At 63.3% G+C, this 22,114-nt stretch overlaps 2 protein-coding genes across 2 annotated transcripts; one reads left to right on the forward strand and one right to left on the reverse strand.

Annotated features, from left to right (window-relative positions):
• The first annotated feature begins 350 nt into the window (after window positions 1–350).
• BIRC7 (baculoviral IAP repeat containing 7) lies at window positions 351–5,116 on the forward strand. The gene is given in 8 exon segments (XM_047746906.1): window positions 351–970; window positions 1,614–1,713; window positions 2,006–2,122; window positions 2,208–2,230; window positions 2,999–3,202; window positions 3,467–3,523; window positions 3,693–3,891; window positions 4,596–5,116. Coding segments are annotated over 7 exon segments (1,065 nt in total). The 5' UTR covers window positions 351–600; the 3' UTR covers window positions 3,887–3,891; window positions 4,596–5,116.
• Window positions 5,117–5,702: 586 nt separating this feature from the next.
• NKAIN4 (sodium/potassium transporting ATPase interacting 4) lies at window positions 5,703–16,636 on the reverse strand. The gene is given in 7 exon segments (XM_047747001.1): window positions 5,703–5,996; window positions 7,232–7,289; window positions 7,670–7,885; window positions 15,075–15,286; window positions 15,593–15,826; window positions 16,129–16,161; window positions 16,573–16,636. Coding segments are annotated over 7 exon segments (903 nt in total). The 3' UTR covers window positions 5,703–5,910.
• Between the last annotated feature and the right edge of the window lie 5,478 nt (window positions 16,637–22,114).

Below are 22,114 nucleotides of genomic sequence, written 5' to 3' on the forward strand. Positions count from 1 at the left end.
AGCCCTGTCACTAGACACTAGACAACCCTGTCCCTGGGAGCCTGGTGTCATCCCTGAGAGAGGGGGGTGCCCTCCCCTCTGGGGGAGCACTGACTGCATAGTTCAGAGCCCCTGGAACCTACCACCTTCAGAGGCTGGCACTGACATCTGGCCCAGGAACTTGGAGCTGACCCACAGCATCGCCTCCCCCTTCTCCCTGCCTCCCTCCTCCCCCAGGTCCTGGAGCCAGCAGTAGCCCTCTGTGGCCTTGGGAGAGGTGTCCGTGCTCCAGCCCCTCCCGCTCTGTCCTGAGAGTCACCGCCCACCCCTGTGGAGCGGAGCAAGGCCCCTACCCCTGGGGGCCCCGTGACACAGTCCTGCTGCCACACTGGCCCCTTCCAGAAAGCAGCAGCCCCCTGGCCACTCCCCCACCTGGTGCATCCAGTGGGGCAGGACTGGGCCCGCCCACCTCACCCAGCTGTTGTAGGCAAAGGCCACTGCTCTCCCCAGGCGGGGCCTAGGGATCAGGAGCCCTGAGGCAGGCTGGCTGGGCACATTCCAGGACTGGCTTCCGTGAGCCCCATTGCCACCGCACAACTGGTCAGGGCTGGGATTTGCGCTATGGGGCTGGAGGACAGGGCCAAGTGCTGGTGCTGGGGCCCAGAGCCAAGCTGCTGGGCAGCTGGCAGCGGTCCCACACAGGGGCGCAGTGGACCCCTCTCTCTGTGTGGCCACACTGTGGGCCAGGACACCAGCAGTGCCCTGTCCGGGGGTGGGGGGCAGGACCACATAGATGGGCAGATCCTGGGCCAGCCGCGCCCCCTCTCAGGGCAGGAGGAAGAGGAGGAGGGGGCCAGGGCTACCCCAGCGGCAAGACCGGCCTTCCCCGGGATGGGCTCTGAGGAGCTGCCGCTGGCCTCCTTCTGCGAATGGCTACTGGCCGCCATGGTGAGGCCTGAGTGGCTGGCTGCCGCAGGCTTCTTCTACACTGGTGAGTTCTGGGGGCGCCACTGGGGACCCTGTGGGCCTGGAGCCCCTCCCCCTATAGCAGGGCGGGGCTGGGCCTGACACAGAGGGGGCAGGGGTCCCGTGGCCTTTCCACACTCGTCCCCTGCCTCAAAGTCTCCCCTTGGGTGGCCGGTGCACAGGGGGAGTTTGGCTGGAAAGCGTGTGGGGCGTCCACGGGGCCCTGGGGTCCGGGTCAGGCCTGTAGCACTCCGAACCCGTGGACCCTGTGCATCCCCAGGGTGAGGGCTGTGGGGGCAGAGACAGGAGGCACCTGGCACGCTCTCCTCTCCGTCACTGGGACATCCATCCAGGCCGTGCCCCCTGCCCCTAACTGTCTGCCTGCAGATCTTTCATTCCCCTGAATGAAAGTCGGCACCACTGCCCAGGCACTACTATCCCCACTTCGCCTCTGAGAAAGTGGGGTGCTTGTGAAGTCCAAGAATAAGGGCAAAGAGGGGGCAGAGAACCTGGGTGCCCCCAGGGCTCATAAGTGACCCCAGATAGCCCTTGGCACATAAGGGAAGGCCACCTGGGACCCCCCACAGCCCTGGGGGGGCACACCTGGCTGAGTGGGAGGGTACCAAGAGATCGGGGGTGGGCAGGGCCAGCATCTGTGCTCCGCCTAGGCCAGCAAGACAAAGTGAGGTGCTTCTTCTGCTGCGGGGATCTGCAGAGCTGGGAGCAAGGGGATGACCCCTGGACAGAGCACGCCGAGTGGTTCCCCAGGTGAGGACCCTGCAGGCCGCTCCTAGGGCTGGGCACGGGCCAGCTTCCCCTTCCAGGGGCGGGGGCAGGAGGGCCGCATTCTGGGGATGGGGGCATCTGAGGACAGCATGTTTGCTGTTCCTTCCCTGACGCTCCACAGAAGTTGTCTCCAAAACATCCTTCCCAGCAAGGGCCTCACCCTCCGTGACCCCCAGCTGCCCGCTGCAGGGCCCTGTGGGGGCACAAGGCTGGCTAGAGGGGCTCTCCTGCAGCCCAAGCCGTGCCACGGGGCCTCCCAACCTGCTTCCTTCAGGTGTGAGTTCCTGCTCCAGACGAGGGGACAGGACTTTGTCTGCAGCGTGGAGGAGGCCCGTTGCCACCCGCTTGGCTCCTGGGTGAGTCCTGCCTCTCCTCGGGACTTGGGGGAAGGGTCCCTCGCCCTCCCCCCACTCCTCTGTCTACTCTAGCCTCAGATGTTCTCAGACTCCTTTCTGGACCGACTGGAAGAGCCAGAGACGGGCCCCTGCCGTCCCCTCCGGTGAGCCTTGGTGCCTGCCCCGTGCTCTGCTCCCCAGGCGCCTTTGGCCCGCCCCATGGTGAAGGCGAGCAGTGCAGGGAGTGAGGCTACTCGGCCAGCTGTCAGGGGCCTACCTGGGCTCCCTCTGGGGGCAGGGGGCTGCGTGCGGGGTCACTGTGTCTGGGGCTGCAGGGGAGAGGAAGCAGTCCCCTGCTACCACTGAGCAACCCACCGTGAGCATCGCCAACCCCGGGGCCGGCACTGGGAGCGTGGAGAGGAGATGCAGGTGTACCAGGTGCCCCCCTGCCCTCCCGCAGTGGCTGTAGTTGTGAGCCCACAGGGGGCAGCGGCTGCTGTCTACACTGAGCCCAGAACTGCAGGGTGAGGGCCCGAGGGGCTCCGGAGTTCAGACCCCGGCTCTTCTAAGTCCATTGCAAGTGACTTCTGCCCTGAGCCTCATCGCCCCCAGCCCTGAGACAGGGACGGTGCCAACCGTCGGGAACTGAGCCAGGCTACATGATGCTCTGGGAGCAGCACCCAGCCCCTGGCAGGGTTCTGTCCCCAGTGACCTCGGCAATGAGCTTTGACTGTCTTTTCCGTGTCGTGGTGCGTCTGAATCATGGGGAACATCCCTCCCTGGAACATAGATAACGCGGCCGCAATGGCCTCAAAGGCCCCTGGGGAGCAGCCACAGTAGCAAGCCACCGCCTCTCTCCCATGACACTGAGCACCGCCCCCTGACCCCAGCCCTCCTCTCCTTGGTCCAGTGCCCCTCTCCCTGCCTTACAGGTGCCGGGGACAGCCAGGAGTGGTCCGCACGGTGCCAGTGCCCAGCAGTGCAGGCCGTGCTGTGCATGGGCTTTGGGCTGGGCCGCATGCAAAACCTGCTGTAGCGGAAGTATGGCTGGGCAGGGCCAGCTGACCTCTCCGCGTCCTGGCTGGTGGCAGACCTGCTCCAGAAAGACGATGGGGACGGGGGGCCGGGGACCAAAGGTACATCCCCGCCCCAGCCTCTCCCTGCTCATCCCTTCTGGGCACAGCCCCCAGGGCCGGGTACATGCTCCTACAGTCACAGTGCAGGGTCTGCGGGGACACGTCCCCGTGGCGTGGGCTCTGGGGTTTACGGCATGGCGGGGGGTGGGCAGAAGGAGGGCTGTGGGGCTGGGTGGGCTCCTGCCAGAGCCTCTGGGTGGGGTTTCACATCCCCTGGGGAGCCTCTGTTCCGTTCCTCACCACCTACAGCTCCTGTCCACACTGGTCCCGAGCTGCCCACACCCAGAAGAGAAGCCCAGTCAGAGGGTGCCAGGGAGCCAGGTAAGTGTGGGGCCCACCTGTGGGGAGGGCCAGCTCCCCTGCCTCCTGGGGGAGGGGGCCCTCCTCCATCGGTCCAGGACAGATGGCAGAGGTCTGGGGTGGACACGGGGTCCTCCGGGGCAGGGGGGAGCGCAGGCCCAGAGGGCACCACTGGGTTTTCGAACCCCAGGAGCCGGATATGTGGGAGAGCAGCTGCGGCGCCTACAGGAGGAGAGAACCTGCAAAGTCTGCCTGGACCGTGCCGTGGGCACTGTCTTCGTGCCCTGCGGCCACCTGGTCTGTGCCGAATGTGCACCCGCCCTGCAGCTGTGCCCCATCTGCAGGGCCCCCATCCACAGCTGCGTGCGCACCTTCCTGTCCTAGGCCAGGTGAGTGGCCATGCCGCTGCCTACTGGCAGAGCCCAGCCTGGCCCGCCTTGGGCACGTCCTTCCCCGTGTGGGCCTCACAGATGTCTGGACGGGCCTGGATGGTGACCCCCCCCGGGGTACCTTATCTCACGTGATCTTAACTCCAGGGCGGGCCAGCCTGGCTGGATGGCGGGAGGGAGCACGTCGGATTTCATCCAGCTCCCCGGCCCTGGCAGGTGTGGCCAATCAGCCCACTACCTTCCCCTGATGCTCAGATCCTTGCCCTGGGTCCTCAATACAGCACCCTGGCTGGCCACCACCGCTCTGCTGGGGCACCTTAACCGTACCAGCCAGGCCCAGCTCTGCCTCAATGTCCCCAGTGATCGGGGGGGGGGGGATAAGGCCGCCTGTCCAGCTGGGTGTGTGGGCCGCAGCTGGGCCCAGGGGAAGGAGCTCCAGCGGTGCACTGCCGTGAGGAGGGGCGGCCAGGCCGGAGTGCATGATGGGTGTGGGAGGGGAGCGTGAACCTTTGATTTTTACAGCTGGCAGAAAGCTTGGTCTCCTGGTTGTCAAGGAATTCTGTGCCCCTCCCCCATCTCTCCTAGCACCTGCGGGGGGGCTCCAGTGGCTGGGGAGGGAGGGCCTGCAGGCTGAGGTCCCTGGTCCATGGACAAGCCAACAGGGCATAGCCCATTCGTCCTTCCTCCTCTCCCAGGTGCTTCAGGTGCTGGCTGCCACGCCGGCGCCTTGCCCATCTCCGCCTATCCCTCAGGCCACAGGGCAGGCCTGCTGAGGACAGCTGAGCTGGCAACCAGAACGGGCCATCCCCAGTCCCCAGCCGAAGACCAGGGTGGAAGGGAGCTGCAGACGTCGTGGCGAAGGGGGTGGGCCTAAAGCTGGGTTTTCTGATGCTCGGGTGCTTTCACAGTAAAGTGGTGGGTTTTCCCTGGACCGAGCTCAGCAGCCTCTCTTCCAGATGTGCTGGCCCCACCCCACCTGCTCACCAGCAGGGCGGCGGCCAGACATCTCCCGGCATGTCCCCCCACATGCCTCCTCGTGCCCGGCGGGGCCCCTTCCATCCCCTCTCCTCTCCCTCATTCTGTTCTTCTCAGCGTTGTGATGACTTCTAAAGCCACCTAGCCTCAGGTCACTTCTGAGACTGAGCTTGTAAATGTCCACCAAATCCTGCCTCTCGGGAAAGGAGGTCTGCGGGGCAGTGTCCTACTTTCTACGTGGGGGCACTTTGGGGATGCCCGGGGCAGTCTGCTCTCATCCTCTGCCCAGGCTGGGTGGCCTGAGCGAGGGCTCTCCTGTTACAGAGATGGGACGCTTGCCACCCCTGACGGCCCTTGGCTGAGATGGGCTTTCACCTGTAGGACGGAAAGGGTGTGGCTGCCGAGAGGGCGGGGGACCCTAGGGGAGGGCCACAGGGGTTGCCTCGAGGGCAGGATCGTGTCTGAGGGCCTCGGTAGGATGGGAGAAGGGGAAGCGAAGCCCAGCTCCACGATGACAAGGACCCCAGTTCTTGGACCCCAAGTTTCAGGATTGTATGTGGGACCTGGCAAGGGCTGCTTGAGAGGAAGTGGGCAGCGCCCAGTTACCCCCATCCTGAGCCTGGGGGCATGCAGGGTCCTGGACACTGCTTTTTAAGAGGAAAGAAGTCTGATTCTCCAAAGAAACCAACACCCCAAACTTCCTGCCGCAGTAAGACCCTTCGAGAAGACGTCGCCCTCCTGCGAGGAGGTCTCTCCAGCACCCCCAGCACAAAACCATCTTAGACCCAAGTCCGTGGACTCTGCCGGGCTTGCAGCTCCAGCGGGCGGGGGCCACGCCCCAGAGCCTCGGCTCTGCCACACCCAGCAGAGCCGGCACGGAGCCGATCTCAGGGAGCAAGGAATAGGTGGACGGACGGACGATAGACAGATGGACAGATAGGCAGACGGATGCCTGGTGAGGCTTCCACAAGGAGAGAAGCCTCGCAGCTACGCTAAACCAACTGGCCAGGCCCAGCCAGGGGCGGGCTCTGCTGACCATGCTTACTAGTGCGCCTGCTCGAACAAGAGGCTGGAAGGCTTCTCCTAGACGTGGTGGAGAGGAAGTGGGTCAGATCCACCAATGAAATCCACTGAAAGAAAACAAGACCCAAACAAAAGAAAAGATGGCAGAACAGAGAGCACGCCCAACCCAAACCTCTGTGTGCTGATGGCAGAGGCGGGGCGAGCCTGGGGGGCCCCAAGGGGAGTGTAGGCACCGCCCCAGGCCCAGCCCAGGCCTGGCCACGTCCCTCTGGAGGATGGACAGTGTGACTCCCCAGGCAGAACGCTCTGGTGGACACTGACGAGCTCAGCAGGGGGAGGCAGCCTGCGGGGCCGGTCTGGGTCCTCAGGGCTGGGTGGCACCTCACTGTGGCCCAACCACTGCCCCCCGTCACATCTACGAACATCAGCCACCTGCCCCTTGAAGCTGTGTCTGTGCAGCTGGCGCATGGCTGGGCTTGCTGGGCAGAGGTGATGCATTTCTGAACCGCAGGGCTGACTCCCATGCCGGAACGTTTTAATGTAACCAATATGTGAATTCCCCTTAGTTTTCTCCCAGCCGGCAGTGGTCTGAGTGACGGTCTGGGGGTCACGCGGCGTGAGAGCTGGGGGACCTGGTCCAGAGCCAGTCTGGTCTCCCAGTATAGGAAGCCATTCGGGCCCCAGAGAGGGCTCTGCCCATGGGAGCAGTGGCCCCCAGGTGCACCCAGGCCCAACCCACCCCAGCCTTGTCTTCTGCAGAGTCTTTCCAGGAAATCGTGTCCGAGCCAGGGGTAGTCAGGCCTGGTAAGCGTGCCTGAGATGTTGAAAATCAGAGAAAGGTCAAGGGGGAACCCCTCTGTGAGCAGAAAGCAAAAGTGCTGCTCAGACGGGACAGGCTGGCACTGAGGCCTGACGGGGCCCCCACAGCCAGTAGGGCCCGGTCTCTCAGGCTGCGGGAGACAGAGCGGCCCACCCCTCTGTGGGTCTGAGGGCTGAACCTCTGCCTGCGGCTGCTGTGGAGGCTGTGGTGTGACCTGCCCTGCAGTCTGGGAGCCCTCAGACCTGGGGGCTTGGGTGTGAGCTGAGCCCTGGTGCCCAAAGCCTGGGGACCCTCTCATCTGTTCTTAGGTGGCTGAGCCATCCTCCCCTCTGCTCAGACACAGACCCCCGAGGGCAGGGGGATCCACCTAAGAGGCGAGGTCTCAGGCTTTGCCAGCAGACGTCCAGGAGAACGCAGAGTCACCACCTCTGTGTCCAACCTTCTGCTCCCTGCCCACAGCCTGGACGGTCCAGGCCAGGTCACCAAGAGGCTGTTGTGGGCACCCGGGGGCCACACACTTACAGCTGTCCTCCTCGGTGGAAACGCTGACCATGTAGCAGGTGTAGACGAAAGCCAGGGGCTGAAAGACACCGAGAGGCCGGGATGAGGACAAGGCAAGCTCGAGGCACGGGGGACAGAAGCCCCAGGGTGTCCCGACCATGAGGCCACAGCCCCTGCCAGGCCTCGGTTTCCTCGTCTGTAAAATGCACAAGGAGAGCGTGTCTGTGGGACTTCCTCAGCTTCAATGTTCCAAGTGGCATCTGACTTCCTTGCGGGGGTATGAGCGGATAAGGACTGGCCAGTGGTTGAATCCGGAAGGTGACCACCTGCTTTAACAGGAGGCTGAGGTGAGAGAGAAGCCTTCAGAGACACGACCACAGCTGATGGACCCCCCAGACTGAACCCCTCGCCCCAGTTCCAGCCCGGCCATCACTGTGGGGTCCTCTTGCCGTAACCAACCACCAGCTTTCTCCTTCTCGGGGAAGGGGTGCCCACGCGCAGACGCGGCTGCAGAAGTCGGAGCCGGCCAGGCCGGATGGTTTGGCTGCCGGTGCCAAGGACCCAGCCCGGCGGGCAGTTCTGGACAGAGTGGACAGGGCTGGCTGCTGTCCTGAGGGAGTCAGGGGCTTGACTGGGCATAGGCTCCCCAGCCAGGCCCGCGGGAGGACACTCAGACTTCAGGGGAGAGGGCAGGTGGGCATTAGGTGCCCCACGGACAGCGAGACACCAGGACCACTGTGGGAGAAAGGGCTCCAGCTGAGACGGAGGGGGCTGGCACTGCCTGTGGTCCAGTCTCTCTGCACTCATGCGGCCCAGGCGATGTAACCAAGGGCTAACACCTCCTGAGGGTGGCATTCACGCCGCTGGGGAACTGCATCCTCCTTATGGGAATGAGGGGACCAGCCCTGACTCGCAGCCAGAGCCCGTGGTGGGCCCTGAGCAGGACGGCTTGTTTCTAACATGCATCCCAGCGCCACAGGGCCAGAGGTTCCCAGGAAATGCCCACGGCCCTGTGTGCTCACAGGGCCTTGGGAGAGGCTGGCAGCCCCAGCTCACCTGGGAGGCTCTGCCCAGGGAAGCAAAACCAGCCTCCTCCACAGATGCTGGGAAGCCGTGAGGCCGCTGAGGATGGTGAGGTCATGTTGTCGGGCATCCGAGCATCTCCCATACCAAGCCATGGTCTCCACCCCAAGGATGCAGCTTGGAGCAGGAGTCTGATGGCGGTGGCTTGGGGGTGCTGCACCTGACCCTGCTCCACATTCCCCACCCCTTGTGGTGTGGATGGTGTCCATGCTCCAGCGTCCTCCTGCTTGGGTCGGCCAATGGGGATCCCAGCAGGAGAAGAAAGGAGATAAAGCGTGGACCCCTCTGTCCCTTCTCTGCAGCTCTGCATCCCAGGGGCAGGGGGATAGCTCCAATGAGCTCTGCCTGGATGTAACTCCTCCCCACACCCCTGCGGGCCAGAGGGCAACAGCTCCGTGCCTACACACCCCAGGGGAGTGGGATACACTGTGTTGTCCCTCATGTGGCACCCAGATTTAGAACAGCCCCTTCGCATTAACCCAACCAAAGGGCACCACCTCGGTCTTGCAAGGATCCTGACTGGTCGGGGGGACAAAGAGAAAAGGTGGTTCACGGGGGGCCTGCTATGGAGAGACGGCACAGCAGATCTTCTGAGAGAGGATGGTGGGGTCTGTCTGTGAGACTAGCACAACCCAGGGTGGGGTAAGAAATGGCATGGGGTGGACAGGAAGGTGGCCAGCAGCACGGTCTTGGAAGCAAGGGGAAGGACAGCATTTCCAGCTGCCTCCCCGGGGACGGCCGACCCTCCACCTGCGACGGTGAGGCCTGAGAGGTTTACATAAGCTCTGGGTCATGGTATCTTCATGCACAGATCAGGCCCAACAGTCCCCCCTCGATGCCACAAGCCGGTCTCCTCCCCCTCAAGAGGGAAGCGTGAGGAGTCCTCTGGAACTCTTTTTTTTTTTTTTTAAGATTTATTTATTTATTTATTTGACAGAAAGAGAGAGATCACAAGTAGGCAGAGAGGCAGGCAGAGAGAGAGAGGGAAGCAGGCTCCCCGCTGAGCAGAGAGCCTGATATGGGGCTCGATCCCGGGACCTGAGATCACGACCTGAGCCGAAGGCAGAGGCTTACCCCACTGAGCCACCCAGGCGCCCCATCCTCTGGAACTCTTTTTTTTTTTTTTTTTTTTTTTAAGATTTTTATTTATTTATTTGACAGAGAGAGAGATCACAAGTAGACGGAGAGGAAGGCAAAGAGAGAGAGGGAGAGAGGGAAGCAGGCTTCTTGCCGAGCAGAGAGCCCGATGCGGGACTCGATCCCAGGACCCCGAGATCACGACCTGAGCCGAAGGCAGAGGCTTACCCCACTGAGCCACCCAGGCGCCCCGTCCTCTGGAACTCTTATGGGAACCTGGTGTCCCTCCCAGGAAGGGCCAGGCTGGAGCTGGCAGTGGTGCTGAAGCCTCCTCCCACCCACCCACCCCCACTCTCTTCCTCCACAGGGTCCTGGGGAAAGACACCCCATGACCCCACCTCTGCTTTCCCACCTCCTGTCTGTCCCCTGCGCCCCACTCCCAGCTGCTCCCCGAAGCTCCCAGAAGCCCATGGTACCTGCAGACCCCACTCTACCAGCACTAGGCTTTCTGCCTCCATGGCAGGTTCTCTCCTCACCAGCCAGACCACAGGCCAGCCAGCTAAGGGCTCGCCCCTCCAAGCCCTCCAGAACAATCGTCAGAGGGCTGGCTCCAGGGGGGCAAAGCACTTACCAGCGAACAAGTCTTTAGAATCTCGCATTTCATGAAAGAAAGTCCATCCCTGCAACCCAATGGATCCGTCTCTCCCATCGCCACATGGAACCCTCCTCCCACCAGCAGCAGCATGTTGGAAACTCCCATCAGGAATCTTCATTTGTTCTTCCCCAGTTTCCTTTGCGTTGCCTTTTTAAAAATTCTGCAAATGTATGGAGGAGTGTCCTTGCCAAGCCGGTTCCTTCTTTTGAGAAAGCCACCTGGGTTCCCACGCATTTTCAGGTAACCATGACCCTCACTTTGTATCAGTGAGTGAGGTCTGCAGCACCAGAGGGAAGGGCAGCTCTGGCTTCTGGCCGTGGGGACAGCACCCCAAATGCCCCAGTCTCATCGTCCATTGGGCCTATAAAAACCAGAGAAGAGGGAACGCCGGAAGTGTGCAGGCCACCTAAGCCGCCAAAACATGGCATGTGGACCACACGAGCAGCCAAGCATTGCCAAAGATTCAGAATTCAATTTCCAGAGTCAGCTGCTGGATGCCGAACCTCTGTCCTGTGAACCCCCCTGGACACATGGATGTTGACGCCACTGCTTACACCAAGCAAAGTCAGGAGCCTCCAGATCTGACCAGTTCCCTCCAGGGACGCGGCGGACACACCTGGGCTGCTCTGTGTGTCCTTTGCGGTGCTCATGGAGCCACTGGCCAACATGGACTGAGCTCCTCCTACAAGCACATTCACCAGAGCCTTGACCTGACCTCCCCCAACAGGTCCTCCCCCCCCGCTTCCCAGGCCACAGAACAGGAAGCTGAGACACGGGGCTCAAGTGACTCACAAAGGCGGCACCCGCCAGACCCAGGGCCTCAGCACTGCCCAGGGCTGGAGAAGCACTAGCCAGACTGGACTCCATTGTGAGGTTCAAGGCTCACCTGGACACAAACTCCAAGGTCCTGGGGCAAAGCCACCTGGCTCCTTGCTGGTAGGCCTTGGGTCCTATGGTGGAAGCGAGGCAGGACAAGAGCGAGTGGGTTCCATTGGACAATCAGGTCAGGAGGTTCCTTGCCCGGCGTCCCCAGGGCCAGCAAAGCCTGCGGCTGGGCCTGTCCCGGGCCTAACCCGGCCCTGCACCACCCGCACAGCCTGCATGACACACAGCTTCGGAAAGGGGCCTGGGTTGGTCTCCAAGGGGGCAGCGCTTTGCCACACGTGTCCTCCAGGAGCCAGAAGCCATCTGTGTGACCCCAAGGAATTGTTTAGTTGCTGTCGTGGGTTGAATTGTAGCCTCAGAAATACATGATCAAGTCCTCACCCCCAGGACCTATGAATATGGTCCTATTTGGAAGCACTCTTTGAAGAGACGACAAAATTAAGATGAGGCCACCCCAGATGCTGAGATTTAAGGAAAAGTGATGACATCTGACACATAAAACACAAGAAAGAAGGCTGTGTGAAGACAGAGCCACGTCTGCCGGTGGGGACGTCCCACACGGGAAGCTGGGACAGACCCTCCACCCGAGCCCCTGGCAGGAACAGACCCTACGGAACCTTGATTTTGAAGTCCTGCCTCCAGAACAGAGAAAAGCAAATGCTCCCAGCGACCTGTCACAGTACTTTGTTATGGCGTCCCTGGGAGACCAAAGCGTTGAAAAGCCAGAAACCACCGGCCCAGCTGGCGTCCCTTTCAGGGAGGAGCCCAGCGCGGACTCTGGCTACAGGGGCCTCGCAGACAATGGCCCAGCTCCTCCCAGTGCCTCTCCCTTCCCCACAAAGGGAAGCGCCTGCACACGGCCACACGGCCAGCCTGCCCTCAGAGGAGCTCCCTGACCTCCCTTCCTCCAGGGCCCTCCAAGCTGTCTGACCACCTCAGAGTCCACAGTCTCTTTCTTCATGCTCCTTCCATGGTCCCTAACCTCTGCCTCTGCTACTCACAACCAGTCTCGTGTGTCACACACGCATCCGTGGGTAAGACACCCCCCCCCCCGAAAAGGACGAGTTCCCTGAGAGACCCCCTGCTGAGCAGCACCCTCGGCCAGACAGCATCCCTGTAACAGGCTCTGCCTCTGGGTGTGTGAGCTCAGGACAAGCTCCAGACCCACAGGGTACACAGCCCACCGAAGGTGACACCTGGAGGAGGGACACCCATTCCATCTGGGCTCGGGGGCAGCCTCTAGAGGACGCTCCTGGAGGCTTTGAGAGAGAAGAAGGGGCTGCAGCCCACAGGGTTTTCCCAGCCCCAGCTTTGAGGGGCCTGGTGATGGGGCCATGCTTTCCAGAATACAGAGGCCACATGCTCATGGTCAAAGCCAGTTTGGGCTCTGCTGACCAGACAGCTGTGTCCACAGCCACCTAAGCCCTGAAAGAGGGCATGGGGCAGGTGCCCTTCCTGGACCCCTCCTGGAATGGGGTCCCCCCCCACCCCTCGATGGCCTCTTCTGGGTATGAGCATCTTGCTGCCAGTTTCCGGCCTTAAGTAAAACTGTGGGCTTCCACCTTCCTCGTCTTCAGATGGGTCCTTATCTCTCTGGAGGAGATGATGGGGAGAAAGGGCCTCCCTAGGGCTCCAATCCAGAGAGGTTGGGCCTTGTTGGAAGAAAGGGAGGCATCTGGGCCCTGTCTGCCTTGTCACTGCAGGGAACCAACAGCAGGGAGAGCGTGGGCTCCTGCAGAAGCTGCAGGGCCATCCTGGTGGATCTCCCCGGAGCTCATGCCCTGCAGGGCCATCTCCCACCCTGACTAGGGCTGACCTGTGCAAACGCTGAGATCCTCCAGAAATGACCAAGTGTGACATCCAAGACAGGGTCTCAGAGGCAATGCAGCTGCCCGTCCCTCTCCACCTGCTGGCCCTGCGGGACCAGCCGCCCCATGGTGAAGACACCCAAGCAGCCCTGGGGGTGCACGCAAGGGGACCCCCTTGGAACCAGCGCTTGAAGCCCCGGTCCAGCCTTCAGAAGACCAAAGCCTCCGCCAACGGAGGCTTTGTGAGTGATCTCAAGCCAGCACCGGCCGATTAAGCCATTCCTAGACTCCCGACCCGCAGAGTCACTGTCTCCAGCCGTGATGTTCCAGGATCCTAGGTCACAGCCGCAGCCACCAGCTCCTGCAGACCCCTCCAGCAACACGCTCCCCGTGTGGCACTCTCACTGGGCTTCCGTTCCCTGTCCACACGCTAGGGACAGGAGGCAGGCACAGGAGGATGAGACATGGACCTCAGCCACGCCGTGTGCCTGCACCATGTGCCCCACCCGACGGCAGCCTGCCAGAGGCATGGGCGCCAAGCAGCCGACTGCTGCTGAGTTCAGACTCTCCCCTCAGAGTGGGGTTCCCGAGCGTGGGTAGAAGTAGCTCCCGGCGTCCCCTCACGGGCTTCAGGAGACTTGGCGCTTCCGGCCTGAATGCAGATGGCGGAGGACGCCCTGCAGAGGACCCCCGTTTCTCACGAAGCTGCGGCTTCGCTCCTCCTCCCTCCTGCCCATCTAGTCCCAGAGCCCCTCCATGGGGGTCAGAAGCCAAGTGCCCAGACCTCCATGGTGGGGAGGGTGCGGGGAGCTACCCGTCTGGGTCGCAGAAGAGAAACGGGCTTGGAGAAGCCACCGGTTTATGGCCGGAGTCTGTCCCGGCAGCTTCCCCAGTCCCCCGTTCCCAGTCTGGAGGGGCAGAGGGGGCCGGGCGCTGGCCCAGCTCCTGAGGCCTGAGATGCTCCTGCCCACGCCCGGCCCCTGCATTAAAACACTTCTCTTTTCAGGGCTTGCAGATAAAATATAGGACACCAACTTAAATGCGAATTTCAGATACACGATGAACCACAGATGTCGTGTACGTCACAAATCCCGCGTAGAGCGCGCAACGCCGAAACGTAGTCCTTGCTGATCTGAAACTCACACGGCACTGGGCATCCTGTAGTTGTACTCATGGGGTCACAACCCCTATCAACACAGCAGGTGCAGTCCAGCTGCGTCTCTGCCCCCCTCATGTCAGGTGTCTGTGTGACTTGGAGGGGCTGTGATGGAGGCTTCAGGGCCGGCAGGGGACAGACAGACACACCTTCATTCTGGTCCCAACCCACCGACAGCATCAACAGAGCCTCGGGCTCTGTCTTTCTCCCACCCTCGTGCCCACCCTGGGGCTGGAGCCCGTTCTGAACCTATTTTGCAGAGCAGCACACTGAGGCTACAGCAGCCTGAGGGACAGATGGGGGTGGGGGTGACACCTTACCTGTAAGCCCCTCTCCCACCCCTTTCCCCGCTTCCTCTCCTGCCCTGAACCCCCCCCCTCCCGACTGCAGGGCCCTGTGCAGGGCCTCAGCGTAGCCATGCCCCCAGGGCGCAGCCGATGCCTGGCACCAAGGCCATCTAGGGACCCAAGACCAGCCTGTGGCTCCTCATGCGGGCAGCCCGGGCCATGCTCATGCCACCAGGAGCGGTGCGGGAGAGGTTGAAGGTCAGGAGCTCGCTGCTCCGGGGGTGAGGGTGGGACCAGGTGAGCAGCAGGGACACGGCCCACCCACCCCTCACAGCCCAGTGTGGGCCCCTGTGAAGGGGGAGGGGTGCCCTGCCCTCCAGCCAGGGGAGGCAGGGACCCCAAGGCCCGCTCATCACTCCCCTGCAAGAAGGCCTCCCATTGCTTGCCCCGGCCCCTACCCTGCTTACACCCCTCCTCCAGGAAGGCCTCCCAGCCCAGGTCAGACCCTGAGGGTGTGTTCTCACAGCGCTCTCCGCCCCTCCTTCATGTCCTTGGTCACCACTGTCATTTTAGGTTTGGAACTAACGTCTGTCTTCCCTGCTCTGCTGCCCCAGCTGCGGCCCCACAAAGCAACGGCCAGTCTGCCCTGCGGCGGAGCGGGGGTCCAGCCCGACCCACACCCCTGGCTCTCAGCTTCGGGTGAGATTAAAACCGCCACTCTGGCAGACCGTGGCTTGGGGGGCGCCCGCCTGCCCGGGAGAGGGCGGTGGGTTCTACCAGCATCTGAAAGAACCTGCCCCTCCAGGTGCCCCCCCTGCACCTCTTCGCTCCCCGACCCTCCTCCACGCCCACGGCCCGCACTGCCCACAGCCCCCGTCCACCCATCAAATCACAGGTCCTCCCCCAACCTTTATGAGTCCCTTCTGTGACCCGGGGCTGTCCTGGGAACCAGGGCCAGGGCCACGAACCGGCCACGGGAGAGACAGTGACCCACAAGCAGCCGTGTATAACGCTCAGGGGCCCGGCCACAAGCCCTCGACTTACCCACCTTCGACAGTCCCCCCACCTCCAGGAAGAAGCAGATAATGAAGACGTTCCAGGTAACCCAGACGGCTGCCCACACAGCTGGAAAGTTGAGACGGGGAGGGGTGGGGAAAGTGAACTCAGGTCTTTTGTAGGCGCCAACCTGCCTTTCCAGAGCACCCTGGGAGGGGACTCGCAGGGGTGACTCTGCTCCCCGAGTCTGCAGCCTGCACGCTCTGTTTGGAGGTGACTTCCCCGAGCCTGCCCCAGACAGGGCTCAGGCTGCGGCAGCCGAATCCCAGACTCTGGGATGTACCTGTGGCTTCTAGGGCACGATGCTGCCAGAGCCCTCCCACTGGTCATCCTGCCCCCCCCCGCCCATGGGGGTCTGCAGGAGCACGACAAAACTCACCACCACGACATAGCGAGGCCAGTGCTAGATGGTCCCAAAGAGCCCCAGGATGACCACGACGATGTGGACAAAGGTGGCCAGGATGGGCGCCCACTGACAGCCCAGGAAGTCAAACACCTGCCGCTCCAGGGCAGCGACCTCGGGGCAGTGCGGGTGCCTGAGGGCGGCAGAACCCCTGCCTGCGTCTCCCGTCCGATCGCCACCACCCGGCGCCAGCAATGGTCTTGGGTCTTCCAACAGAAATCTCCAAACGCATCCAACTGGCCCTCAAGTCTCACCTTGGGGGTGTCCCTTCTCCTTGGAAAGGCCGTCTTTGGACAAGCACCACCCCCCAACCTGGATTCCCTCATCCCCAGAGTGGGAACGCCGGGCTGCTCTAACTCACGGGGTTGCAGGCCCAGCCACAAACCTGGGGCAGGACGCGTGAGGCCAAGGCTTGCCAAGGCTCTGGGACACTCTCTGCAGGAGGGGGCGCTGAGGCCCCGTGGAGCTCCGGTCAGCACCCTCCCCATCTGCTGGGCTCTTCCCTCACTCCATGGATTGTGGCCGTTCCCAATCTCCAGCCCTGCGGGCACGGCCAACAGAGGACCAGCAGAGGCACTCACAGACCTCCTCGGAGCTCGATGGTTTTTAAGGCCTTGCTTTCTTTCTCTTTTGTTGGTAGTCCTCACGCCCAGCGCGGGGCTCACGACCCTGAGGTCAACAGTGGCATGCCCCCCTCGCTGAGACTGCTGGGCACCCCAGGAACATGATGTTTAATCCACAGGGGCGACCTGCCAGCTCTGAGTGCAGTCCCGGCCCCAGCAGGCGCACACGCGTCCGTACATTCCTTCAGCCATTCTGCGGCCCTGGCCCATCACTGGGAGAAACCAGACTGTACCCGGGAGCACACACAGCGAGACCCACCACACCCAGCACCTTCCCACCCATGCAAGACATGGCATGTCCAGCAAGGGTCGGAGGGGACGGGCCACACCCTGGCACGATGGCGGCAGCGAGGGGACAGCATCCTGGCAGGGCTCCTGGCCGCACTCCACCATTCCCCTATGGCCCCACTGTGCGCCAGCATGCCACCGGCCTGGGGACAGCCAGTCCCCGACCCAGAGCCAACTCAGCTGCATGGGTGGGGGCCACCTGCCGAGTCCCAGAGGAGAGCCTCTCCGAGCAAGCCCCCCTCCAGGTCCCTCCCACAGGCTGGGTGAGCTGGAACCATGAGCAAGCAGGCCAGACGGGTCTCCAGGTGCCACACTGCTCCTCACTGCAGTGAGGGACAGACAAAGCCCAGCGGGGTGGGCCTTTGTGGACTTCACAAACGCCCTGACCCCCACAGGAGCGCCTGGGCCTGGCCCCACCCCAGCTGCCTGCGGGGCTCCGACCAGCCCCCTAAACAGTGGCCGGGGGTGCAGCCGGGGCACGACCAGCTCCCGTGTATGGCCCCAAAGGGGCAGCGGCAGCTGTTTCCAGGTCTCTGGCCACGGACATTCCAAGTGTGCCCTGCAGAGGCTGGGGTCCATCCTGGGAGACAGTGGGGCATGGGGACTGGGAGCCGCTCAAGGGCAGGACACGTGTCTTCTCTGCGCTGCTCTCTTGCATGCCACAGCCTTCCTGCCCCACAGGCCCGCGGGGGATGGGCAGCTCCAGACCAGCCCCCCCCCCCCCACCGAGGCCAGGAGGTGACAGGCATCGTCTCCTGAGACGCAGGCAGTCTCTGAGGAGAACCAGGGCCAGCCAAGCCCCCACCTTCTGTCCCCACTTTGTTCTTAATGCCCATCGGGTGTTGCTGGGGTCTGGCCAGTCACTAGACTCCCCACTGCTTGCCCTGCACAGGATGAGGGGTCTGTAACCGACACGGTCTCGAGTGGTCAGTACACGTCTGGAAGGACGTGCGGCACCGTCACTGCGGCTAAGAAGGCTTCAGTCGGAGTCTGAGACCCCAGTGGGCAGGTGGGACCCATGGGCCAGGCCCATCCCCTCACAGGGACGCCCTCAGAGCAAAGAGGAGGGGGCCAGGCAGCTGCTGGGAAGACCATGGGCCCCCTGTCCCCTCCCGTCTGAGGTGCCTGCTGTCCAACTTCGGCCTCCCTGACCATGCCCTGCGTCCTCTGTGCCCACGGTTTTGGACCACAGGGGGCATCCCTGGGACTATGGGTGTTCCTGCTTGGTGGCCTTCCAGGAAGAGGACGGTGGTCGGAGGGCACTAGCAGGCCAGGAAGGGGGGAGGAGGGCTGACATAGGGCCGTGGACACGCCGGGCAGGGTGCACAGAGACCCAGCTGCCCAATGGACAGGCCCCAGTGTTGCCGCCATGTGCTCAGGCAAGTCTGTCTGTCTGTCCCCTCCCAGGGCATCCATCCCATCACAAGCCTGCACCTGAGGGGGGGATACTCAGCAGGGCCTCCAAGCCGTGTGTCCTCCCCACAGAGAGTGGCCCCGGAAGGCCCAGGCCGCTCACCAGCTGGTGCCCGGCCTCCTGCCTTCCCCCCCCCACCCCGCCCCCCACCCCTTATGGTTCTTGAAATTCAGGACAGAGAGGACGCTCACGCTTCAGTAGCTCCCAGAGCCTGCACTGATCTTCCAAAATGTAGGTCCCACCCCCACTCCCCCAACCCACCCTGAGGGCCCCGCCACTGTGCTGGGGGCTCTGGGACCCCGTCAGGAAGGAGCATCTGCATCCCTGTGCCCTCTGGCCACCAGAACCTGAAAATCAGCTCAGCCTGAAAGCACTTGAGTGTCACTGACACTGTGTCAGCCCAAGTCCTTACCGCAGCCTCACCAGAGGGGTCCCGGGACGCCCCTCACAGCACCCAAAAAATGGGAACCAAAGGAAGCATCGGGCTTGGGGCTTCCTCCTCCCAGCACCTGAAGCAGGACTGGGTCATGGCTAGCAAAGGCCAGGAAGAATTAAAGAACTACCCACGCAGGGGCGCCTGGCGGCTGAGTTCTCCAGCAGCTCGGGTCATAGTCTCAGGGTCCTGGGATCGAGCCCTCAGTGGGGAGTCCCCTGACAGTGTCTCTCCCTCTCCCTCTGCCCCTCCCACTGCTCAGGTTCTCTCTCTCTCAAATAAATACATAAATCTTAGAAATGCAAAAAGAATTCTCAGAGGCTCCACCTGCAGGAAGAGGCAGCAGAACTCCCTCAGAGAAGGAAGCGCGCTGTAGGGCTGCGAGTCACGGTACAGAACGGAGACTGTAGCAGCGAGTTTTCAGGGGACAAGGATGAGCAGAAGCCCCCTCCCCAGCACCCCGATCTCCTGGCTCACCACACAGCCCTTCAGGTGTTTGCGGAGCTAACCCCGGGCACGGGAGAGGCCGTCTCTGCCCAGAGGTCGCCCTGCGCCAGCCCATGGCCCAGCTCCTCGTGCGCCCCATCGCCGGGCGGCAGACAGTAGCTCCCATCCGGGCTCGGATCCCGGAGCCCAGAACTTCCTCGGTTTTACAGATTTGGAGGAAAGAGACAGGCGCCTGAGGGCAGAGATCCTGCCTCTCCCTGCCTCCTGAGACCCCAGCCCTGCCCAGCAGAAGTGGGGGATTGGGACCTGGAGCTCTTGGCCAGCCCCACGGAGGACAGCCCCACAAACCCGGGCCTGAGGGGGCAGGGCCTGGGTGGGCAGAGGAAGCCTGGCCAGGCCCAGACGAGTGTGGTGGGGGAGGGGAGTGAAGCAATCCCCAAGGAGGCAAAGCTCCGGAGGGAGAGGGGTGCCCAAGCGCGAGGGGCCTGCGCCATGATGGGGGACCCTGCCACGCGAGGAGAATGAGCCGTGCACACATGCGTGCACGCCACAGCCTTCCCGGGCACAGCCCGCCAGCCCCACCTGTTCTCGACACAGAATGACGTGACGTCCTGAGCCCCAGCCTCCTCTCCTGACCACATCACCCTAATCAAAGGGCTGGAGTTCATGCCCCTCCCCAGCACCCCCTGCCAGTGCCACGCACTCAGGGGAGACTCTGGGCCGCCTGCCAGCTCCTCCCAGCCCCTGCACAGGCCACCGCTGGCCGTGATCTCCAGGGTCCAGGCCCACACCCGGACTGGAGGTGTGCGGCTGCGCACGGCTGTGCTCCCGACACAGGCCCTACAGCTCGGGCGTGTGACCAGGGTGGACGCTGGCTCCACAGGGGCCTCCTGATTGTTTCAAAGGCCCTGCCGGTTCTGCCCCAACCCTCACCCCCACGCAAAGGACACCCAAAGGACAGGATGCCATGCGTGCGAAGACTTTCTGCTTCAAACGTCATGCTCTCTGGGTCTCTGAGCTTCCGGAGGAGGAAGGCCCCTGCCCTGCCGAGCCAGAAGCCCACAGCCTGGCCTCAACAAAACACTATTTCTTTTCTAAGATGGGAGACCCCAGGGCTCCTGGGCATCTTCTCCCCAGGTCTGCGGCCTGGGACCTCGGTTTAGCACTCCATCACCCCCACGCCATGCCTCGGGCTTCGGAACGACTGGGAGCAGCTGGGGCAAAATGGAAACTTGGCTGGGGCAGGGGTGGGGGGTGGGGGGGTGCCCAAGTTCTCTAGCAAAGCTCTGGATCCAGGGGAGTAGCTAATCCCCAACACAGAAGGGTCCCAGGTGCAACTCTGGGCGCCAGCTGGCTGGTCTTTTCTCCTCCCCATTTCTCCAGGACAGAGAAAGGGCGAGGGGGCCCCATCCTCCCGAGCCAAAGGGGACAGGGCCGCGCTCACACACCCTTAACATACCCTCGGGAACTCGCAAGCACATCCCCACCCCCAGGCTTCCGGGCCTTAGAAATGGGCCGGCGCCGCTCACCCAGGGCCTGGCGCTGGCTTTGGAGAGGGAGCGCGCGCTCACGCACAGGAGCCCGGTCCGGAGGCTTCTGCTCCGCCCGGGTCCTTTCCAGCCGCTCCCTGGCACCTGCCCCGGCGGCACCTGTCCCCGGCGATCGGGTCCCCGTGGCGGCCCCCACTTCCCTACGGGTGCACACGCCCAGCGGGGCACGGAGGTTGGCCTCAGGGGCCAGCGGGGTCGCGCGCAGGACGCTGGCTCCCTACCCTTCCCGGGCCGCGGCAAACTTCGGCCCCAGAAGCCCGCGACTCTGACCGTCCCCTGCGGAAGACCCCGCCCTCCCCGCACCCCGCGCGCACACCCGAGCAGGAGCGGCCACTCACCAGCTGGAAAGCGCGGAGGAAGATGGGCGCGCGGCGGCCGGAGCAGCAGCCCACGGTGTCCGCGCCGGCCCCGAGTCTGGACCTGAGCCACCCCCGCGCGCCGGCTGCTGGGCGCCTCTGCCCGCGGCCCCCGCCGCCCCCCATTCCCGGCCCGCCCCGCGGCCCCCGCCCCACAGACTCGGGACCGCCGCCAGCCGGGTCCCACCCCGCAGCCTCCCGCCCCTCAGTCCCGGGCTCCGCCGACCCCCTGGCCCAGCTCCGCCTCCGAGGAACAGCCGCGCCGCCTCTCCCTCTTTCCCTCGGGGGCTTCGCGCGAGCTGGGGAGGGACGCGGGACCCTTCTTAATCGTCAGGAGGCTTGGAGCGGCGACCGGCCGCGCTGCTGCCCGAGTACAGAACCGGAGCCCCTGGAGCCTGCCCCAGAGCCCTCCCCTCCCCTGCCTGTAGCCTCCCACCGAGCACCTCCTGCATCTGCCCCCATCAACCTCCTCAACACCTCCCCGGGCTCCGGGCCAGGGTTCACAGCCCAGAGGTCCCCTCCCAGGTCTGAGGACTCAGGAGGAGAAGGAGGGTGGGATGGTCTATCAAGGGCTCACAGGCCCAGAGAATGTGGGGAGACAGGGGGGCCAAGTCTGTTCCAACTGTATCTGTGCCAGGGCAGGGTCAGGTCTGGGGGTAGGGACACTAGGGAGCCCCCAGCATCGCAGCCTTGAGGCATACATAGGTCTTGTGCTCCTGGGGGACAACCCTGCCATGGGAAGGCCTGGAGGTGGGACTGAGCAAGGTCGGGGCAGATGGGAGAAGGGAAGCAGGTGAGGGGGGATACAGAGGCTTTGCTTTTATCCTTGAGTCACAGGGAGCCCCAGAGTTCTCCATCAGTGTGAGCCATGATCACGCTGGTCCTCGGGAAGTGACTCCTACATGGGGAGCCAGCAGATGGTTCCTGAGCAGAGCACGTGGGGGTGTGGGGACAGCAGGTGACACTTCAGCCTCAGGCCATTGCTCTTGGCTCCAGTAGTCCAGGGCCAGAGTGCCAGCCCCGCTGGTGATGGCTTCCATGGCTGAGCCGCTCAGCCGGGCAAAGCGGCACCGGTGCTCACCCCACACACGCTGAGCACCCCATGGTCACCGGCCCCTTCACAGGCAGGTGATCTAAAATCAGGTTCCCATGGTGACCTCAATCCCTGACCCCACCTGTGGGATTTACAAAGCGCCAAGAGTTTTCACCAATACAATATTGGCTAAAGGTCCCACTGTCCACTTAACAAAAGAGCAAGGCCAAGGTCTAGAGTCCCTAGCAAAGTAGAGAGAAAGCCACAGCAGAGCTGTAACCCGGGGTCTATGGAGGTGTGCGGCTCTCAAACCCCAGTAAGTAGAAGGGTTGGGAGGACGGGGGGAGGGT

This window comes from Lutra lutra, chromosome 9, assembly GCF_902655055.1.
Source record: "Lutra lutra chromosome 9, mLutLut1.2, whole genome shotgun sequence".
Taxonomy (NCBI): domain Eukaryota; kingdom Metazoa; phylum Chordata; class Mammalia; order Carnivora; family Mustelidae; genus Lutra; species Lutra lutra.